Consider the following 21,313-nt stretch of genomic DNA (forward strand, 5'->3'; position numbering starts at 1 on the left):
CATGTCACATTTAGGAGCAGTAAGATAAAGACTTGAGAAAGGGATTGAAAGAAGAAAGAGAGACTAAAAACTCTCTTTAATCATATTTTTTTCTAATCTCTTTGCACTTTCTAGTGTTGTTGTTGTTGTTCTAAGCAATGAGTCCAAAGTGAAGTCACTTATCTCGAGCATCATCATCAATCAGACGAGGGAAAAGTAGACCAAATAGAACAAAGACTTCAACAACACCATGCAAGACGTGCAAGACTTCTTCTGCTCCAATGACATGTAAATTTGGAGTTTTATGAATTTGTATTAATTTTTGTGATTCCCTTTTACGTCCAACAAGTCAATCTCTAAAGTCAATCTAGAGTATTATCTACAATACTTGGTTCTCCTTTGTACCAATAAATTTATGTTTGTCTTTAACAAACAAGTTTGTTGCTGTTGTTTCATTCAGATTTCCAAAATTGCAATTTTAGCAGTGAACATATGAACCATAAGCATCATCAATAAAAAAGGTGATAATCAGGAAATTTCCTTGTGGGTTGAGAGTTGAGGAAGAAAGGAACAACTAACTACCTTGTACTTAATCTCTAGATACCTTAACTAGTAAGGTTTGAGCCAAATCTCTCATTGTTTACTTTTCCTTCTTATGAGAATATCTGTACAATTGCAATTTTCTAGAATTTGCATTATTTATGATTTAATCTATTGGTTTGATAAATACATATTGAAGAACTTGTTTATGGTACTCTGAACCTTTTCAAACTAACATCTATATCATGTTTATATGCTTTGCTAACTACTTTAAGTCTAAGCCCTTTCTTTCTATGAGACAGCCACAATAATTAGCCAATTGACTTGAAAGATTAAATCTTTCCACCCTCTCTTTGGAGTTAGGTAGAAAATTTAGTTCCTTGGTCATATGGAAAAGAATAAGTTTGGGGTTGCTCTTGGAAGTCAACAAAGTTTAAGTTTAGGGTTGGTGTACTAGATATTTTGGTCAAAAATTCAAAAAAAAAGAAGAGAAAAATCAAGAAGTCAAAGCAACTTCTTAAAAAAATTAGAAAAGGAATGTTTAGGACCATAAAATGTTAATATCTAGTACCAAAGTAATTAAGCAAGAATTGATATGAAAAGGAATATGATAAAATAAAGAAAACTAGGTACCTAACTCTAAAGGTTTATGCCTACTATCCCAAACTATCCTACCAAGACATAAGCCTCATTATAACCTTGAAAGACCTCCAAAAGTGTGTGTTTAGATGAATTTGATTGCTTTTATTAGAAATTTTACAAATTTATGGTAAAATACTTTTGTACATTTATTGTGTGATTACCGTATCAATTCAAGTGAAAAATTAGTGAGCCAAGAGACAGGTTGAGTACTTGTTGTGTTAGAAAAAAAATTCCAAATTTGCCCGATTGAAATTGGAAACTGGAATGATGATCTGTAACACAATTGTTGATGTTCATTCATAATTATTGCAAATTAGTTTTCTGTTTGAAATTTGCAGTTTCATGCAAGTTACATGACGACAAGCAACATAGTAAGTTTGAGGTTGTGATAACAGTTTGTCATTACATAATTTTTATGAGTATTTGCCATGAATTCGATGGAATTTCAAGTTAAAGATGAGATAAATATGAAGAAATATGAATAAAGTGAAGAAGTCGAAAAAACATAGCAAAACCAAGAAATCAGGAAGAAATTATGAAAAAAAACGAGCATTTTTCAGCATAATCTATATCTTGATGTTTATCTAGTAAATTGAATATATCTGGAGTTTCATAACTCGTTTTGAGGCGGAGTTTTTTGAAAAATGAAGCTAAAAGGAATATCTAACTTCTGAAATAATCATGAGCACGATGAAAAGTATCGCACGTGCAATGCAACATGTACAAAATTGTGTGTGTGATGGAAAAGTATCACGCGGGGGCGATGAATCTTTTTCTGGGGTTTTTTGATGTGTTCTGACTGCTTTAAAAGGGGAAGTTTGATACTTTTTAAAGGGTTTTGATTTTGTACACGTGGAGGAAGGGTTTGAGGCACTAGAAGTCACATTGGGAGAGCATTTGAAGCCATTGGAGATCAATTCTTCAAGGGATTTCTTATGCAAGCTTATTTGATTTTGGTATTGTAATTTGAGCTATGAGTTATTACTTATCTTTATGTTAGGTTGTGTTTTATGAACCTTTTTTGATATTTTTGGGACACATGTTTGATTTGATATTGCAGGAGTAATTTGATATATAATTCTATTTAATTGCACCTTGTTCTTACTGCTTTTCATGTGAGATACTCTTTTAATCCGAATTTGGGCACATAGGGAATACTGACCATTAGTATATGTGTTGGACCTAGGGGAATTATTGTGGTTACGCTGGTGGACTAGGGATAGAAAACTCTGAATTTTAATCCGAATTTTATTTTACAATATTTTATCTTCTGGAACATTAAACACTTCATATGTTTACATAATAGAGTTGATATTAGTATTAAACCCAAAAATAAATTGTCATCTATACTTGTTAAACAAATCATAAAATTTATAATAAATATCGTAATATCGGTCCATATGCTATCTTTCAAATCACTGTTAACGTTATTCTAATTATCTATCAAAATATTCACTTTGCTTCTACCTTGTAATGCTAAATAGCCCCTAAAATTACCAGCATGTTCACCATGTTCACCGTTTTATTTTGCAACATTTTATCGTCTAGAACATTAAACACTTCACATGTTTACATAATAGAAATGCTATTAGTATTAAATCAAAAAATAAATGATCATCTACACTTGTAAAACAAATCATAAAATTCATAATAAATATTGTAATATTGGTCCATATGTTATCTTTCAAATCACTGTCAACGTCGTCCTAATTATCTATCAAAATACTCAGTATGCTTCTACCTTGTAATGCTAAGTAACCCCTAAAATCATTAGCAAGTTCACTATAAGCCTTATCGGTTCTTACATAAAAAATAACCGGGAAGCAAACACTACTTTTGTGGGATTTTTTCACCTTGGTCAACATCACGACACCTCTAATTTTTCTTTTTAATCTTTGTATTAAAAGAGGTTGTAGAAGAGGTTGTATGAGATGTGCTTGTCGAATCACTCATGTCTATGTAAATTAAGAAACATAGCAACATGAACTTTAACATCACATCACACAACACTTCATCCAAAATGATCCAGACCATTGTAACATACTAACTAGAAATATGCAGTAGAGAGAGAGAAAGACCATAGAGACATACTAACTAAAAACATACATGACATTTCATCCGAAATGATTCACAAATTCAACTTATAAGAAGACACAATATTGAATATTTCTAAGTTCTAACACATAACTAATTACACAACACATGATTTCTTTCTAACACAAATTAAAACACGGATAATAAGGTAATAAGAAGACACAATATTACTATTTCTAGCACATTTATAATACAAGCTACAATGACTGTTTCTGAAGCAAGTTACAAACATATTGCATGAACATGATTAAAGATTAAAACAACAAGTTATGATGAATCATTTCTAGAAAACCAACATATATGGATAGTACACCATTTCAGTTAGTACGCAACACCATAGTGTGTAACAACATTTCTAAAACTAACGTTATTTCTATGAATATTTCTAAAATTAACACCATTTCAGTGATAAATAACATTTCATTGGTGAGTTACGCACCTCAAACGTGATGATGAAGCTTCATCGAGTTGATGTTGGAAGAGTTGATGTTGAAAAGAGTTGATATTGAAAAAAGTTGATGTTGAAAAAAGTTTTGATAAAAACCGCCTAGGGTTTTTTGTTAAGTGAATGACGATGAAAGGTGATGGATAAATGAAAAGTTAGAGTCTCTAATTATATAAAGTATTCATGCAAAAGAACAAACACGTTGATTTTTATGAAAAAAGCAAATAATAAATTAATTTTTTTAAAAAGCATCATATTCTAGGAATTCATGTAAAATAACTATCATCTTGGTTTTGAGATAAAACTAAGGGAGTAGATTATTTAATAATTAAATAAAAAATAAAAAATAAAAAATAATATAATTGAAAATATTAATTTAAAAATATTGATTCGAAAGATATTACCCTCAGTTGGGCCATATAACAGACGGATAATACAACTTAAAAATAATAAAAAATTATAGAAAAAAAAGCATTTGAAAATATTATCTTCCTGATTCCAAATATAAAAAATTGGAAAACACAAAGGCACCAAATAAGAAATAACGATCCTAAACCAATTGAAAAATTAAAAACAAAACATAAAATATAGTATTTGGGATTAAAAACGGGGTCCCTGATAGCTATATATTCTCGATTTTGTACAAAACCAAGGATATAAGTTGTACATTTTTTTAAGAGTTTCCACTCTCTCCTTTTCTCTTCATTTCGAGAAGTTAGTTTGGGTTTCAAAACTTGATTTTCTTAGTAGTACTCAATTACAAATATACATCTTAAATAATTTTTTTATTCATGTAATTTAGGATGAGATATTTTAGATTTTTATTTTAATTGGTAATAAAAATATGTATGTATGTTTTTTATGAATGAAAAAAATGCATTTTAGTGTAAAATTTTTATGTTTATTTGTCATAGATTATATGTTTGTGTAAAAGTTTGATATTGATAGTGAAAAATAGGCATGTTAGTGTAAAATTGTAAGTTAAATTCTTGTATTGTTTGTATAAAATTTGTATGTTGTTTTTTATTATAAATTGTTTTTTTTGTTTTTACATGTATTAAGAAAAATAATAATTATTGTATGAAAATAAAAAATTATGAATGTTTTTACAAAATTGTCCTTCAATATAAGAAAAATAAATTCACATGATGAAAAGAAAAAAAGAATAATAAACTTTTAAAAATATAATTAAAAAAATAACATTAATTATTTATTGGTAAAAAAATAACTTATATTATAAACATAGTTTTTTCTAAAACGATTTATAAAAAAAAAAACATAGGGAGGGAGTATACTCTAAGTTAAAAAATTAAGTAAATATTTGATATTTAAATAGTTAAAAAATAATTAAATATATACAAAAAAAACCAATTTTAATGTTAATTAATACATTTTTAAAATCATATTTAATGTTTGTTAATACACTTTTTAAATAAGTTTCAATGGTAGTTAATATAATTTTAATGTTTTTAAATAATACAATTAACATAAATAAATTTTATTAATATAGGTTTTGTGAGTGGTTTTGTCCTTAAAGAAAGTCACATCAATTTTGTATGCTAGTTGAGTGGATTACCATGAGTCTAAGTTTGGGAAGGACTTTAACCCGGACAACTTTGTAAAGGGATTTTATGTTTGACAAAAAGTTGACATGACCTTTTTTGTTGAACAACATTTACCCCTCGAAATTGTATGCATTATAAGGGCTTTTTGTGCGTTATGAGTGGCTTTGTTCGAAACAATTTTTCTTTATTGAAAGTAATAATTTTTTACATACCTACTTATAAATATAAATTACTCATACAATTTATTCAGAGTTTTACGATTTAAAATATTTATATGTGTAAATTCTTCGTGATATTCTTTGTGACGAAGATAATTTTATTATTAAAAATAACAAATGGTGATTGACTAAATTTAATATAAGTTTAAGATGAATGTTTTATTAATTTTTAAATGTCATAATAACAATAATATTTTAGATTCCTATTTATAAATATAAATTACTTTACAGCTTATTCTAAATGATTATAAGTTAGAGCATTTAAAGATGATTTTATTACTAAATATGACAAGTCAAAAGGTGATGTCAACATTAAAGTAAAATTGAACACAAATTTAAAATTAATATTTTATAAACTTTAAATACTATAATAATAATAATTTTAATATCTTATTAATGAATTTTATCTTTTTCTTGCAAATGCAAATCAGCATTCACTATCATACTTCTATAGACAAGAATTTAGGCAAGATAAGTGTTGAATGTGATGTGATATATATTAAGAGTAAATGAAGAACTCACTCAACAAGCATTAAGATGTAAATTTTAAATAAAAAAAGACAAGATCATTAATATTTAAGCGTTGATAGTCTCTTTTTATCATGTGAAAAATAATAAAAGTTCCCAGGGTACTGACACTCTTAAATTTTTGAACACAATATTTTTATGGTGTATTAGCAATGTTATTGAGAAATATTAATATGTGACGTGAAATCATTTTTATTTTTTATTTTTTAATCTTCGATTATTAAAATATAGGTGAAATCTTTTTAAATTAAGTGTTATTTAATTTTAATAAATTTATCATTTTTTTATAAATTTGAAAGCAAAATAATTTATAGATTAAATTGGAATAAACGACTGATCTATGATTCAGATTCTTATGAGATTATTTATTTATATTTATATATTAATTAATCAAAATAGTTGATATTTATAAATCAATAATTTTTAAAAATAATTATAAATCCTGTAAATTTTTCTTAAATAATATTGAATCTCCCATAATTAGTTTGAAGAATTTATTTCGTCAATTTTTTTTTAAGTTAATGTTCCGTTTGAGAGCCATTCGCAAGGCTTTTATTTTATTTTTAATTTATGTTTATGACTTATGCATGACTTTTCATTACTAAAAGATTATGTTATTAAGAATTATACATTGCTTGTCATGTCAATTAATCGACCAATTTTCTTAGACAAATCAGTAATATGCAAAGTACAAACTTAAAAGGAATCAAAGTACAAACAACGATAATATATTTTGATATATTACAAATAATAACACATTCATCACTTTCACTCGAAATAAAACTCGTCACCATATACAAAATAATACATAATAACCACAACATAATGATGACTATTTGTACCTCTTTTATTTTACACCAAACACTATTCATTCATGAAACTTATTACTTTGAATGTGCATCATGCATCATGATATAATCAGTTGCCATTGTCGGAAGCACCACCGTGTCCACCGTGTCCTCCATGTCCTCCATGTCCACCATGGTAACCGCCACCACCACCATGGTAACTACCACCACCATGACCGTAGTGTCCATATTTGGCATCATTTACGTCATTTGAAGTTTCAACAACCTCTGCAAATACAACAGTATGTTTATATTGTATATTGACATTTATTCTTGAAATTTATCACTAATTAAGAATGTAATATAAATGGTTACCATTGTTGGAAACACCACCATGTCCACCATGTCCTCCATGTCCACCATGTCCACCGTGGTAACTGCCGCCACCACCATGGTAACTACCACCACCATGACCATAGTGTCCATATTTGGCATCATTTACTTCATTTGACTTTTCAGCAACCTCTGCAACATTGTAATTATATATGACATTAATTATAACTTAGTCATAATGTCTTTATATAACTTCTAATTTCATCCCTTCATATATAATATGCTCTGAAAAAATATATATATTAAGCTCAAATTAAGAAAAATAATTTACAACTAGCTCACCCTCAGTTAAGTCCCTAGCTGACACTTGTGAGGAAATAACAAGAAGCATGGCCAATAGACCAAAGATGAGGATTGCATTTTTGGAATCCATTGTACTCGATTCAAGATGAATTGAAATGTGATAGTTGGTAGTGAAGGATGAGAAAAATAGTAAGAAAGTGTGGTCTATTTATAATGCAAGAAAGGAGGAATCAATACGGAACCATTACTTGGTAGTTGGGAACGAGTTAGTCAGTATTAATTCAATCTTATCTTTAAAACTAGTAAAGATGGATTGAAGGGTCTGAAATGAAGCAGTGGTGTTTTTTGTCTACTTGTTTTTAAGCAGAAAATGACAGTTTTAACAGAATAGCTGCTTTACTGTATGGAGGAGAAACTCCACCCGACTCTCGAATCTCTTTGGATAAAAAGTTTATGCTTATTAAAATAACTAAACACCAAATAATAGAACTGGATATACTGATTATCATATTTTATTTTTTAAAAATATAATTATATATTTAATATTATATTAAATAAATTATAAAAAAAAATATGAATTTATCATTGGGCAACCGATATGTTATCATTAGTATAAAATATATTTTTAATGTAGGTATCAACCTGAAGATATTTTCTCTTCCATCTAGTGTGATAGTTTTTACGCCTGATAACTTTGATAAGGTCGTCTTAGATCAAACAAAAGATGTTCTAGTGGAGTTCTATGCACCGTGGTACGAATAGATTAACACAATCTTCTGTAACTTTATGATATAATGATCTTTTTTCATTTTCAATGTTTCTGAATCTTATTTTCTTTACAAATTCATTATTGTATTTAGGTGAGGCAATTGCAAGGCTCTTCCTTATGTAAAGATATTCTCTTGTTTAAGACTTCTACCATAACTAACAAATAATCTTAATTTGATAATTTTTACTTAAGATTAATTATATCAAAGCGATTTTAATATTGTTTATACTATTTATATAGACTTATGAAAAGGTTTTTCCAGTATTCAAGTTGGAGGAGGAAGTACTTATAGTTAATGCCGACGCGGATGAATACAACGATTTGATAGAGAAGTGAGTTCAGTAACATTTTTATATGACGAATAAAAGGTTGTTATTTTTTTTTAAAAATTGTATTTTTTATTAGGGGTCCATTTTTATTATTTGTTCTGAGTATCTAAAAAGTCGGGATCGATCCTGCCTGTACTTTAAAGTTGTAAAATAAAGTTGGTTAGTAAAATATAAAAAAAGTTGATTAATAAAGTGATGATGTTGATTAATATACGTTCAGATATTACAATTTTTTTTACTAATACACCAAAGTTGGTTAATGAAATATAAAAAGTTAGTTAATGAAGTTATGAAGTTGGTTAATAAACGTCCAAGTATCAAAAATAATTTTAAACAATTAGAAAAGTTGGTTGATACAATATAAAATGTTGGTTAATATAGTTATGAAATTGATTAATCACACAATTTTATATAAGTATTATTTAATCTAAAACTTAAAAAATATATATTATTATGATATTTTGCTATTCATCGTATTGATGAACACTAAAATACGGTATAGATATATATATATTTGATGTAGGGATATTTTTTCTCTTAAAATGAACAACTACGAAAAAAGCTTGCATATGATATTTCTTTAATAAAAAATAAAATAATTAAATTATTTTTATATGGACTATAAATCATTTTCATAAGTTATTTTTGAAAACTTATAAAAATAATGATAAAAAAAATATATGAATAATTTTAACAAATGTTACAATTTTTCATAAGAATATCTTTAATGGGGTGAATTATAAAAAATTAAATTGGGTTAATTAAATTATTATTTTTTTGCCAAATTGCCACTTGGATTTAAAGAATCTTTTTATCTAACTTATTTTTACTATAATGATAATTATTAATAAATAATTTTTTAATGCTAAATATTGTTTCAAATAGTGTTACTTGTTGTTGACGAATTTTTTATTCAAATAATCTAAATTTTCAAAAAAAATCTAAAAATAATTCACTTTTTTGATTATTTCCCGAAATATCTCACTTTGAAGAGGTGGTGCCAGACCAATTGACGCCTGCTTTTAAACATAGAGAGGTGACTCCAATTGGATTGACTAGTGCATCTAATGTTGTTAATCCAATTGGCGCATATGTGTTAATTTAAAAAGGATGCACCAATTGGTCTGGCGCATGTGTGTGTTTCATAATTTCTTTTTGAAAAATATTGTACAATTTAGATAAAAGTCGAAATCGGACCAATTGATATTAATATTAATACGAGTTTACACAAAAAGGCTAATGTCGTTGATCGGGAACCTAATCGACCTCCGGTCCTACATCCCCTAGCTACCCGAACGCATGTCTCAAACCCACGTTGATGATTCAGCCCAGGTGTTTGAGTATCTGAGGACCCAGGAACATCACCACCAACTACAAGAGATTGCCTAAGATATTCAGACAAATTCGCATAGTCTTGTGTATGCATTGAAGTGCTACCGCCATAACTGAGTTCACGACCCATGCCAGAGTAGTTGGATTGTGTTTGAGTTATCAGAGGGCAACCAGGACGATTGAAGGGTGACATTGGTGTCAATGAAGCATCGAGGAAAGGTTGAAATGATTGTTGTGGTGTTTGGTAGCCATATGGTTGTTGCAGGTTTTGGTTCAGTGATCTTTGGGCTTCTTGGCTATAGTAGAAGGAGGGACAGTTGGTGTTAAATGATCGTTGGGTGTTTTGGCTAAGGCGGCTATGGTAGGGTGATGTGTTGGGTGCATAGCGATGTTGGGTGTCTTGATGAGGATCTACTTGTTGGTGGTGGTATGGGGTATGCTCTTGGTATTGTGGTTGGGTGTTTGGCATGTTATAATCGTAGGTTTGTGTGTTTGTGGTTCAGAAATTTTGATGGATAGGGAGTTGTGAGTAACCGGTCTAACAATTTTGTTGGGGGTTAGATGTTGAACTTTCTTGTGTGTAAGTTGTCTGGAGTGGGTCGTATAGGTACATATCCTCGACAATGAACTCAAATCCAACCGATCTGTACCAAGCTATATAATTACGACTTAGTTTTTCTTCAGTTGGCATCATATTGTCAGTTAAGACATGGTCTTGGCAGTGCTTCCATTTTCGATACTAAGATCTAGCGAAGCTTTGCCAAGGGTTAAAGTTCCATTGGTCGTTAACATTTTGTAGATGCCATTCTCCGAGGTTTGTCGGGGGATCTGGGATGTGTTGAAGCATACCGAACTGAAATTTAACATGATCACTATTGTGCATCTCCACAATGGTGAATCTTATGATCGGTGTGCATGTAGTCCAAACAGCTGCGTCTTGTGCGTTGATTTCATGGTCATGATCCAAGTTTAGATATGGACGCCAAATGAACTGAAATGTGAACATATATTAGATTATAAATTTGTTAGAAGAAATTAACAAATTATTACAAATTAATTAGGTTAATGGAAATACATTTGTTGGTTGAAGGTGATCCAAGAGATTAGGATACTGGATAATACAGTGTCTAGGACATCTAATGTAACTCATACCACGTGTCGACCATCTGCACCATAAAAGTAAAAATATTATTTAGAGATAATAATTGGTAAAGTAAGTAAATATATTCCATTTTTAAGAACTTACTTTTGTGTGTACGGGAATGTGAACGGGTTGTGGTTAACGGGCGCTAGGGACGGTAGTCTGGACCAACCCCGTGTTTGGAGAAAAACAACACATCCAGAAAATGTAGATGTGTCTTTGTGTGCATTTTTACAGAAATAGCTATAAAGATAAGCCAAACAAGCGGACCCCCAACTGTAACTTCTTATTCTATCTACATGTCTTAGTAAAGGTAAATACATAACGTGCATACTAGAACCACTACCTTCGGGAAACAAAAATGAACCAATTAAAAGCATAATATAACACCTAGTTTTTATTATTCGAGCGACTTCGGTAGAATTTTCATCTAACTGTAAGTTGTTGTAATATGCATCAAGGCATGAAAAGAGTATACCTTAACCTCTCGAGTTATCATCTAACAAGTCAACATCCAAGAGGTCCATGCAAATTGAATTCCCATAGTTGTTTTACCATTTACCTCCTTACCTTCGATAGGCAGTCCCAATAACATGTAGACATCTTCTAACGTCATGATACATTCACCGGATGAAAATCAGAATGTGTGTGTCTCGGGATTCCATCTTTCACATAATGCAAGAATAAATTTTGTATCAACTGACCAAGACATTATTTTGCTTACATGTCCAAAACCGACGAGTTCGACATAAGGTTCAATCATCACGTCCATGTGAACAAATTCGTGGACACGAGTTCGAAACCTAGAAACATCCTAAAAATTAAACAACAAAATGAGTTACTTTATAAAAAATTGTGTTAGAAAAATAATACAAGAAGTAAATGCTTACATAAGTTGTTATGTTTGCAACTGTGCCTCTATGCGATTCATCCATAGTGAGCAGAGAGATCGTGTCGTAGTGTTGCATATGAAAGAGTGGTTGTTGCAGATTGAAGAGTGGTTATTGCAGGTGTAGAAGTGATTGATGTTGATGAAGAAGTGATTATTGCATGACTATTTATAATGAGAGACATGCAAAAGTTTGCATGCAAGTTACCGCCAATTGGTTTGGCGTGCACATGTAATGTTCAAAGCTAGCGCCATATGGACTGGCGCCTCTTAGGTCGTTGCAGGTTACATCCATGGTCTTCTCCCTAGTTTGCATGGCTATTTGCATGCAATGCAGAATCTCGAGGTCTGCACATACAAGGCGCCATATATACTGGCGCCCATTTTGAGAAAATGCATGCAGGTTCCACATGGAATGACGCTAGCTCTTGCACGCATTCCATGTCACATTCTTTTTAATTATCTTCCCATGTCATCCTCAAACCAACACAAATTCATCTACACCCAAATATTACTATGTCATCTTCACCCAGATATATTATCAATGCTCACTGCAACGGTGTGACATATGAGTGTGATGTATACGGGTTTTGTTTTTGAAACACCGATACTATTCGACTTACGATCAAGATAAATTCAAATTTCTTGCATTTAAAAAAACGACTTGAGTCATGCATAGGATCTGGTCCTGTGTCACAAAACATGTACCAAAATCCAATTTATTTCGAGAACAATCAATGTAAATTTTACCCGCTAAAGGTACATGACAATGAAGATGTTGAATATATGTTTGTTATTCATGAACATTCTGGTTGTAACTCTATTGAGTTATATATTACTCTTCAATAAAGTATATCATCTCAACAATCTCAGATAACTAATCAAGTTGAATATGATGAATTTGATTCAGAAGACTCAGATGAAGCAGAAGTCAACGTCGTTGATGAAGAAAAAGAAGAAACCGAGACACAAGTCAATCATATGTTGAACAACAATATTGAAGATGATGATCATCCAGTTCCATTACCTCCAAGTCATGTATATAATCCACCTCTACATATGACAAACATGTATTTGCATGACGATGAAACACCCAACATTGTTTTTTATAACTCGTATCCTCGATCAGAGGGTGAGTTAAAAGTGGGAGACAAGTTCCACATCAAAGAAGAATGTGTGCGAGCTATCAAAAAATTTCACATGAATAACTCTGCTGATTTCACCGTGAAACGCACTGATTCTAAAAGGTATGTCATCGAATGTCGTAACATCCTTTACAAGGTTTGGTTGGCTGTGTCTCACAAGAAGAGAAACGATTCTTGGGAGATAGCTTCTATAGACCCGCCTCACAGTTGTATTGCCACTAATGTTGCACAAGATCACCGTAAATTAAGTGTTGAATTGATATGTCAAGACATTTTGCCGCTTGTTAACAAAGACCTATCAGTGAAGATAAGTATAATAATATCCCATATCGTCACAAGATATAACTATACTCCATCTTACAAGAAAGCATGGATTGCAAGGAAAAAGGTTGTTGAACAGGTATTCGGCAACTGGGAGGATTCATACAAAGAATTGCCACGATTTTTATGGGCACTTAAAAAATACACACCAGGAATTGTTGCAATTATGGAGACATTGCCAGCATTTACGCCAGACAGAACTTGTGTTTCCGGAAATAGAATTTTTCACCGCCTCTTTTGGGCATTTCAACCATGCATCAAAGGTTTTGCATTCTGCAAACCTATTATTCAAATTGATGGAACATGGTTATACGGAAAATATAAGGGAAATTTTCTTATGGTTGTTGCAAAGACGGAAACAATAATATCTTTCCCATTGCCTTTGCTCTGGTTGAAGGTGAAACCGCTAGTGGTTGGGGTTTCTTCCTTCGTCATCTCAGAACACATGTCGCTCCAAAAGCCAATCTCAGTTTTATTTTAGATAGACATGCTGCCATTGCGAGTGCTTACAATAACCATGATAACGGATGACATGATCCTCCTTCTACCCATGTCTATTACATTAGACATATTGCACAAAACTTCATGCGTGCAATCAAAGTCAAGAACCTTCGCAAAAAAGTGGTGAATGCAGGGTATGCTCTAACTCATCCGTCATTTCCAAATTACCGTGACGAAATTAGATTGTCTAATGCAGATGCAGGAAGGTGGGCGGATAACATACTATTAGAGTAGTGGACAAGGACGTTTGGCAGAGGATGTCAATGGGGACACATGACAACAAACCTTGTGGAATTCATGAACGGCGTATTCAAAGGCATTAGAAATCTACCAATAACCGCATTGGTCAGAATAACCTATTTTAGGTTGACATCTACCTTCGCAACCAGGGGTGAAAGATGGAGTGCAATGTTAATGTCAGGTCAATTATTCAGTGAATGTTGTATGAAAGTGATGAAAGAGGAAACTATCAAAGCTAGCACACACGCGGTTACAGTCTTTGACCGTCATAGGAAAAATTTTAGTGCACATGAAACAATAGGCCACAATGAGGGGAGGCCAAATTTATCCTATCTTGTCAAACTAAATAGAAGTTGGTGCGACTGTGGAAAGTTCTAGGTCTTCCATATTTCTTGCTCCCATGTCATTGCGGCATGCGCACATACTCGCCAGGACGCTTAAAGCCTTCTATCTGATGTTTACAAGGCCATTACCGTCTTGAATGTGTATAACGAAAGCTTCTCAGTGCTAGCAATGGAGGAATACTAGCCTCCATATGAAGGGAACATAGTTTGGCACAACGATGAGATGTGAGGAAAGAAAAAAGGACGGTCAAACAACACGCGTATTAGAACAGAAATGGATATGACTGATAAAATGATAAGATTATGTAATATATGTCGTCAACCCGGTCACAATAAGAACAAATGTCCCAATCTAGGAGCAACCTCTGCATCATAATTTAGTACCTCCTTTCAATTTTTGTAACCTTGGTTTTTTTTATATTAATAACTTTTTGTTACAACAAGGTTAACAACAAACATCACTCCAACATAAGAACACTTAAAATCGAGCAAGTCTAAATAAACAACACAAATAACAAATATCGAATACAGATGAAAATACTTACCATAATATTTAAAAACAACATTTCTAACTGATTACAATAATCAAACTGATGTCATCTACTCAAAACATCATTTCCATGGCATCCTTATCAGTTTTTACTCGCACCTAATCAAATATACTATCGAGTCTCTCAATACTTCTAATTTTTCCCTCTTCTGGTATTTTTCAATCTAACCAACGAACCGGCTCCCTCTTTAGTTGATCGAAACGGCAAATGTTCTAGAAGAGCCTCACCATCAGAGGATTTTCTTTCGAATAAATCACTTTTCCATAGCGGCAATGAACACCAAACATGTTTGCAATATAATGAAAAGAGATGTGAAAAAATGAATCACACAAGACCTCTATTTATACAAAAAAAATGCACATTACACTGAGGCGCCAGACGAATTGACGCCTCATCTCATTCAATGTACATGGGTGCCAATTGGATTGGCAGCACCATGTGCTTCGCCAATCCAATTGGCGACCCCTCTTAAAAATTAAGGGTGGGCGCCAATTGTTCTGACGCCTATGCCTTACTATTTTTTTTTTGAAACTGAAGTAAATTGAGAATTAATTTAAAAATTGGGTTATTTTAGGATTTTTTTTATAATATAGAGTATTTGAGTAAAACATTCTCCTTTGGCTATGGAAAGCACGACATGCTATAGTTATGCCACGTAAATTTGATTCAATGATAGTAAATTATAAATACTAGTAGCTATAACAAACCAATCCTTTACTTCACCTGCATTCATAAACCAGAATATTATTATATTTTGTAGTTTTAAATATAAGTAAATTTTTGTCACTCTATCTTATTGAATTACATTGTATCTAAAATACCATTTCATTAAAAAATTTGGCTTTTCAATAAACAAGTTTTCAGAAGTAAAAGTTAAAGAGTACAACTTCATTTTTTTTATAATTATTATATGAAACCAATCTACCATATATAAGAAAGTAATATATTCTAGAAAGTACATTTCTGCTCTTTGTTCTAAATGTCTGTATTCAATTTTTTTATGGTTAAAATTGTCAATAAAAATATGCCACCAACATCGTCTCTTTCTAACGTCTCTGATTCTGATTGTTTACAAACCCAGAACCCAATGTAACAATTTAATTTGTTTTCAACTTTATCATACCAATTTCCCATCACTTAAACACTTCTAAACTTTTGAAAAAACCAACATCATATCAAACGGTCTACTCTACTGTGTAGCACCTCAAATTTGCCCTCTTCATTCATGCATTCATTTTAGGTCATTTAACATTTTATATTGCATTTCATCATATCAATCAGAATTAGCTCCAAGAGTTTGTCTTCCAAGAAGCTTGGATATCATCCAAGTCACTTTGTGGGTTCTATCTGAAAGATCAGTCAACACAAGGGAGATTGTGCATCAACTAGGGTTTTTCTCAACACTCAAGGAAGTTTGTATTCAACTGTGAAGTCAAAAGTCAACTGTTGGTCAACTGAGGGTCAAATGGCTAGGGAATGACTTGAGATACTTCCAACATGTTCAAATGGGGTCTTCTCATCATTCAAAACGTTAATCTTGAAGGGACAAAGGTCTGTTCCTGAGCTGTCATGCTCGCTAGGCGAGCAGAATGGTTCGCCTAGCGAATCCCAAGATAAACCACCAGAGTCACCTGCGCCCAGAAGGAACTTCCTGAGCTGTCATGCTCGCTAGGCGAAGCCCACGCTTCCTCCTTCGCTCCAGCGAACCTTGATGATGTTGCTACTGGAATTGCTCGCTACCTGCTCGCTGGACACTCGCCTGGCCAGTAAGTGCTAGCTATGTTTTTATCCTAGTCTGGGAGTGTTCGCTGGAACCTCGCTGGGTGCTCGCCTAGCGAACCCTTCGCTACCTCACTCGCCTAGCGAGCTTACTGATATACCAAAAAATCTTGGGCTTGAATTGCCTTCATTCTGAGCCCACCAAGCCACAAATATCAGAGTATAAATTCTAAAAATTCATAGGAACAAAACCCTAATTCGAGCAGCCTCCATACACACTGAAAAAACTCCCTCTCACTCTCACTCTCACTCTGACTCACACACTTTTCACTTCCATCTCACACAAACCCTAACATTGCCTTGTAAACCCAACCATGCATTTCAATTTCAATCGACCTCTCCAACCAGGTTTACCCTATTTTCCATTACTTTATGCTTTCAATTTGAAATTTCTGAAGTAAGAAACATTATGGGTGAATTTGGGAGAGTGGGTATCATTAGGTTTTGCATGTGGGTTTAGATGTGCATGAATGTGTAGAACAATGCCTTGAATGTTTAATCACTTAGTTTCCAAAATGGGTACCACAGGATTTAGGGTTTTCTGAAATTGGTTTGTTATCAAGGAAGAACATAGAACCCGTAGGCATTCGCTAGCACTTCGCTAAGAGAACCTATAGCGAAGCTTCGCTAAGTCTTCGCTAAGCGAAGCAGTAACGATCATGACAGTTGTTGGTTTTTCTGTTTGCTCTCTAATCTGTTTTGGGTTTGTTGTGACATGTTTTCTATTGCATCCGTGCACTGTTTACCTGACGTTGTTGTTGTTAGGGTTCTTCTGTTTGGCGCAACTCTTGATTACACCCCATCTTGTTATTCTAACGTGTTTGTTGAGTTTTTGTGAGAGCTCACATGACTCTTGAAGAGATAGCTTGCTTGGTATTCCACTTTATTTGTGGGATACCATTTGGAGATTTATTCTGATTGCTTTGCTGACTTGCTTCCTTTGATGGTGCTAGCTTGAGAGATCTCTGGGTCTCTTGTTTCTTTAGTTGTTGTTACTTCGGATCTTTATCCATATGGTAGATCTCTTGATCCCCTTTACATATTTCCAGCATTTTACCGTTTTCTTAGATGGAAGACCTCGATAGGAGGCAATGTTTTTGTATGTTTACTTTTGTGCCCAAAGACCTCCAAGAGGAGGCACCAGTGCTAAAGACCTCCATGAAGAGGCAATTGACGGATAAAAGGGATTAGTAGTCAATCCCCCGTTATTCAGTGTGTCGTTCTTTATGCTCGCAGTACGTGTCGATGCTTCAGAACAAAAGCCCAAGATCTTTTGTCCGGTCAGTCAGTGGAGAGGGTTCCATCTTTCAGAATCCCCACGCTTTGTCATGAGCTCATCCTGTCCAGGGTTAAGAGCTATGAGGTCTTATCCTCATTACCCTTTTGATCTGCTCACCCTGACGTTTAATGTCAGTGGTTAAGAGCCCATTTGATTACCTTTCCATGGCTTGTTTGTCGAGGTTGATATGACCCCTCTTGACTAAAGCCCTACCCATGTATGCTTGAGCCCCTTTGTTGGTGTGTTTACTTTATGCTATATGTTTTTGTATGGTGTGATCGTCTCCCCATAGGATTGTTAGGCTTCGTACAGTCTCTCGTGTGCATATGATGATATTTTTGAAAGGATTGTTTATCCTACGTTTCTCTTAACCTTACCCTGGCCTAGATTACACCCGTGAGTGGGGCGGGAATGAGTCATTTACAGGTACTGATGGTGACTTGTTCTGTTGGTGACCGTGTCCTGTTGGTGACTTTTGTTTGGTTCTTGTTAGTGACCGTTGGTTCTGAAGTATGGGTTCTAAGTTGATGACTGTGTTCTATGGTTCCCGGTTCCGAATTCATGCTGAAGTTCTGATCCTGTGCCTCGTGATACACAGCCAACCAGCCATTGTTTCATCATTTTGAATCATAGCATGTTTATTTTCAAAAAAATAATGGATAAAAAGAAAAAAGTTAACCCGCATATGCATATCTGAGAAATGATAAAACATAGCATACGCATCATACACATATCATTCTTGCATCATTACAGGTAACGCGGAAGGCTGGGGCAAGGTGATTGATGTGCCCGTAAAAGAAGACATGCTTGGCATTGGTTATCAGCCTTTTCAATCATCAGAGCAGGGTGTCCAGAATCAGAAAGGGCCGTGTACTTTCACTAGTGCTGGATTGATGAATCACGGTGATGTCTTTGCAATAGACAATGAAGATGATGACAGTGATTGTGATATGGATAATTGGGTGCGCCCGTGTGCGCCAGGAGAGAAGATCAACAACTGGACTGTTGAAAAAATAGTCCATGTTATTCTTCAGACAGAGTAATTTTCCTCTATTTTTCATTTTGCATGAAAGCCCTACGCTCTGCCCAAGGCGTAGTGGTTCATTGTAGGGTCACATCATGTTTCGAATTTTCAATGATTATCATCAATAAAGGACGTTTTGCAATCAAATTTGTGTTCACTGTCTTTCTGTTTTTATTACTTTCGTATTCAAAACAATAAAAATGGAAATGTTTTTTTTGTGACTTCCTTGAACTCTTTTCTAAAATAAAGCATGAAACATCGTTCGTGCAGAATTGATCTTGCGGATTCCATTAAAAACAGTTCTGTTATGGCTCAGTATGGCTTCGATAATCCCATTTACCAAGCTGAAGAGGAGAGTGAAGAAGATTGTGAACTCCCCAAAGAATTGGCCAGACTATTGAAACAGGAGGAAAGGGTCATTCAGCCTCATTAGGAAGAGTTGGAAGTCATTAACCTTGGTACTGAGGACGCAAAGAAAGAGATCAAGATAGGGTCTGCTTTAGAGGAAAAGGTCAAGAGAAGGCTGATTGAAATGCTGCAAGAATATGTGGATGTATTCGCATGGTCGTATGAAGATATGCCTGGTTTGGATACAGATATTGTGGTGTACAAGCTACCTCTCAGAGAAGATTGTCCTTCGGTAAAGCAGAAGCTTCGCAGAACGAGTCCTGATATGGCTGTCAAGATCAAAGAGGAGGTTCAGAAACAGTTGGATGCAGGGTTTCTAGCGGTTACTGTCGCATCTCAAAAAATACGATTCCTCGCGATGGTCGCGGAAAATATTTATGTTCGAACAGAGTCGCCACCGAACATTATTAATCCCAATGAAGGAATAGGAAAATATCGATAAAACCTTTAGGAAATGGAATAGTGGTCATCGCAACCATATTCGGGTTCGGGAGTGGATTACGTAAGGGGAAGGTATTAGCACCCCTTACGTCCGTTGTACTCAACGGGAACCTTTTAGTTCTAATGTGCATTTTGAGTGTTAATTTATGTTTGTTTGTTATCTTTAGGTTATAAAATTATTTAAAAATAGAAATGGATGAGAACCTCAGAAAGGAGAAAGGGGAGGTTTTTTATTAGTGTGCTCGCGAAGATACAACAATCTCCTGCCTACGTATCCTTATGGTATAATAAGGAAATCAGAGCATTCGTAGTTCGGGGAACTACAGTTGGTTGGTGTCTTTTAATGAACGACTGTTTAGATCGCATCCTAAAGGCTAAACGTTGGCTTGTCTACTCTCGGCGGAGGCTTAAGCATTTAGTTTGTTGTGCGCATTAGAAAGGATTAACAATGTTCTTTCTGAAAAGAGTTTCAGTCACACGGGGGTGACAAGTTGGATTAATATGTCAGATGTTTTGATTGGTCGAGATGTTTTTGGTCGGATGACGATTATTCGGATGGTCGAGTAAGACAACTCGTATCCTAACAGTCGGGAAAGGGAATAAAAGACTCTAGACCGCTTTCTTTTTCATCCTTAATTGTGAAAAGAATCTTAATGATGATTAAGGTATTTTAAACGGATGACGAATACTCAGATAACCGAGTAAGACAACTCGTATCCTAATAATCGGGAAAGGGAATAGAAGACTCTAGACCGCTTTCTATTTCATCTGAATATTTATGAAGATAAGGTTGTGTATGGTTGATGTATTTTAGAATAAACGACAAGTACTCGAATGGCTGAGTAGGACAACTCATATCCAAGCATTTGAGAAGAGGAATTGAAAACTCAAGACCATCTCCCTTTTCGTACGGTTTGTTATAAAATGATTTGATTAAGTTATGAGTTGGTGGAAAAATGACAATTGTTCGACTGGCCGAGTAAGAGAACTCGTATTCAAACAATTGAGGAGAGAAGTTGAAGACTCAAAGTCATCCCCCTTTTTATTTAGCTTATTATGAAAGTGATTTGACTTACGGTATGAGTTAGCAAAGAAATGACAATAGTTTGACTGACCGAGTAAGAGAACTCGTATTCAAACAATTGGGGAGAGAAGTCGAAAACTCAAAGTCATCTCCCTTTTCATTTCTCTATTATGAAAATAATTTGATTTAATTGGGTTTGGAAGTTTGTAGAGAAACGACAATTGTTTGACTAACCAAGTAAGAGAACTTGTATTCAAATAATTGAGGAGAAAAATTGAAAACTCAAAGTCATCTCCCTTTTCTGGTTTCTTATCATAAAATGATTTGATTTGTTTGTGATTAGATGGATAGAAGTGACGAC

The 21,313-nt window shown here is 33.5% G+C and overlaps 1 protein-coding gene across 2 annotated transcripts in view; it reads right to left on the reverse strand.

The window, feature by feature from the left end:
- Positions 1-7,642, reverse strand: part of LOC127118073 (cold and drought-regulated protein CORA) — an 87,999-nt gene extending 80,357 nt beyond the window's left edge. The window contains exons 1-3 of one of the 2 annotated variants that reach the window (XR_007802085.1): positions 7,475-7,642; positions 7,175-7,324; positions 6,854-7,087 (exon numbers count right to left, since the gene is read on the reverse strand). Coding sequence is in view for 1 of the 2 variants with exons in the window: in XM_051048215.1 (XP_050904172.1) it covers positions 6,930-7,087; positions 7,175-7,324; positions 7,475-7,565 (399 nt within the window). In the remaining variant the exon portion in view is untranslated. Of the gene's footprint in view, positions 1-6,723; positions 7,088-7,174; positions 7,325-7,474 lie in introns of those variants that run through there. The other variant, XM_051048215.1, reaches the window with a different exon arrangement.
- Between the last annotated feature and the right edge of the window lie 13,671 nt (positions 7,643-21,313).

Source organism: Lathyrus oleraceus, chromosome 2, assembly GCF_024323335.1.
Source record: "Lathyrus oleraceus cultivar Zhongwan6 chromosome 2, CAAS_Psat_ZW6_1.0, whole genome shotgun sequence".
Taxonomy (NCBI): Eukaryota; Viridiplantae; Streptophyta; class Magnoliopsida; order Fabales; family Fabaceae; genus Lathyrus; species Lathyrus oleraceus.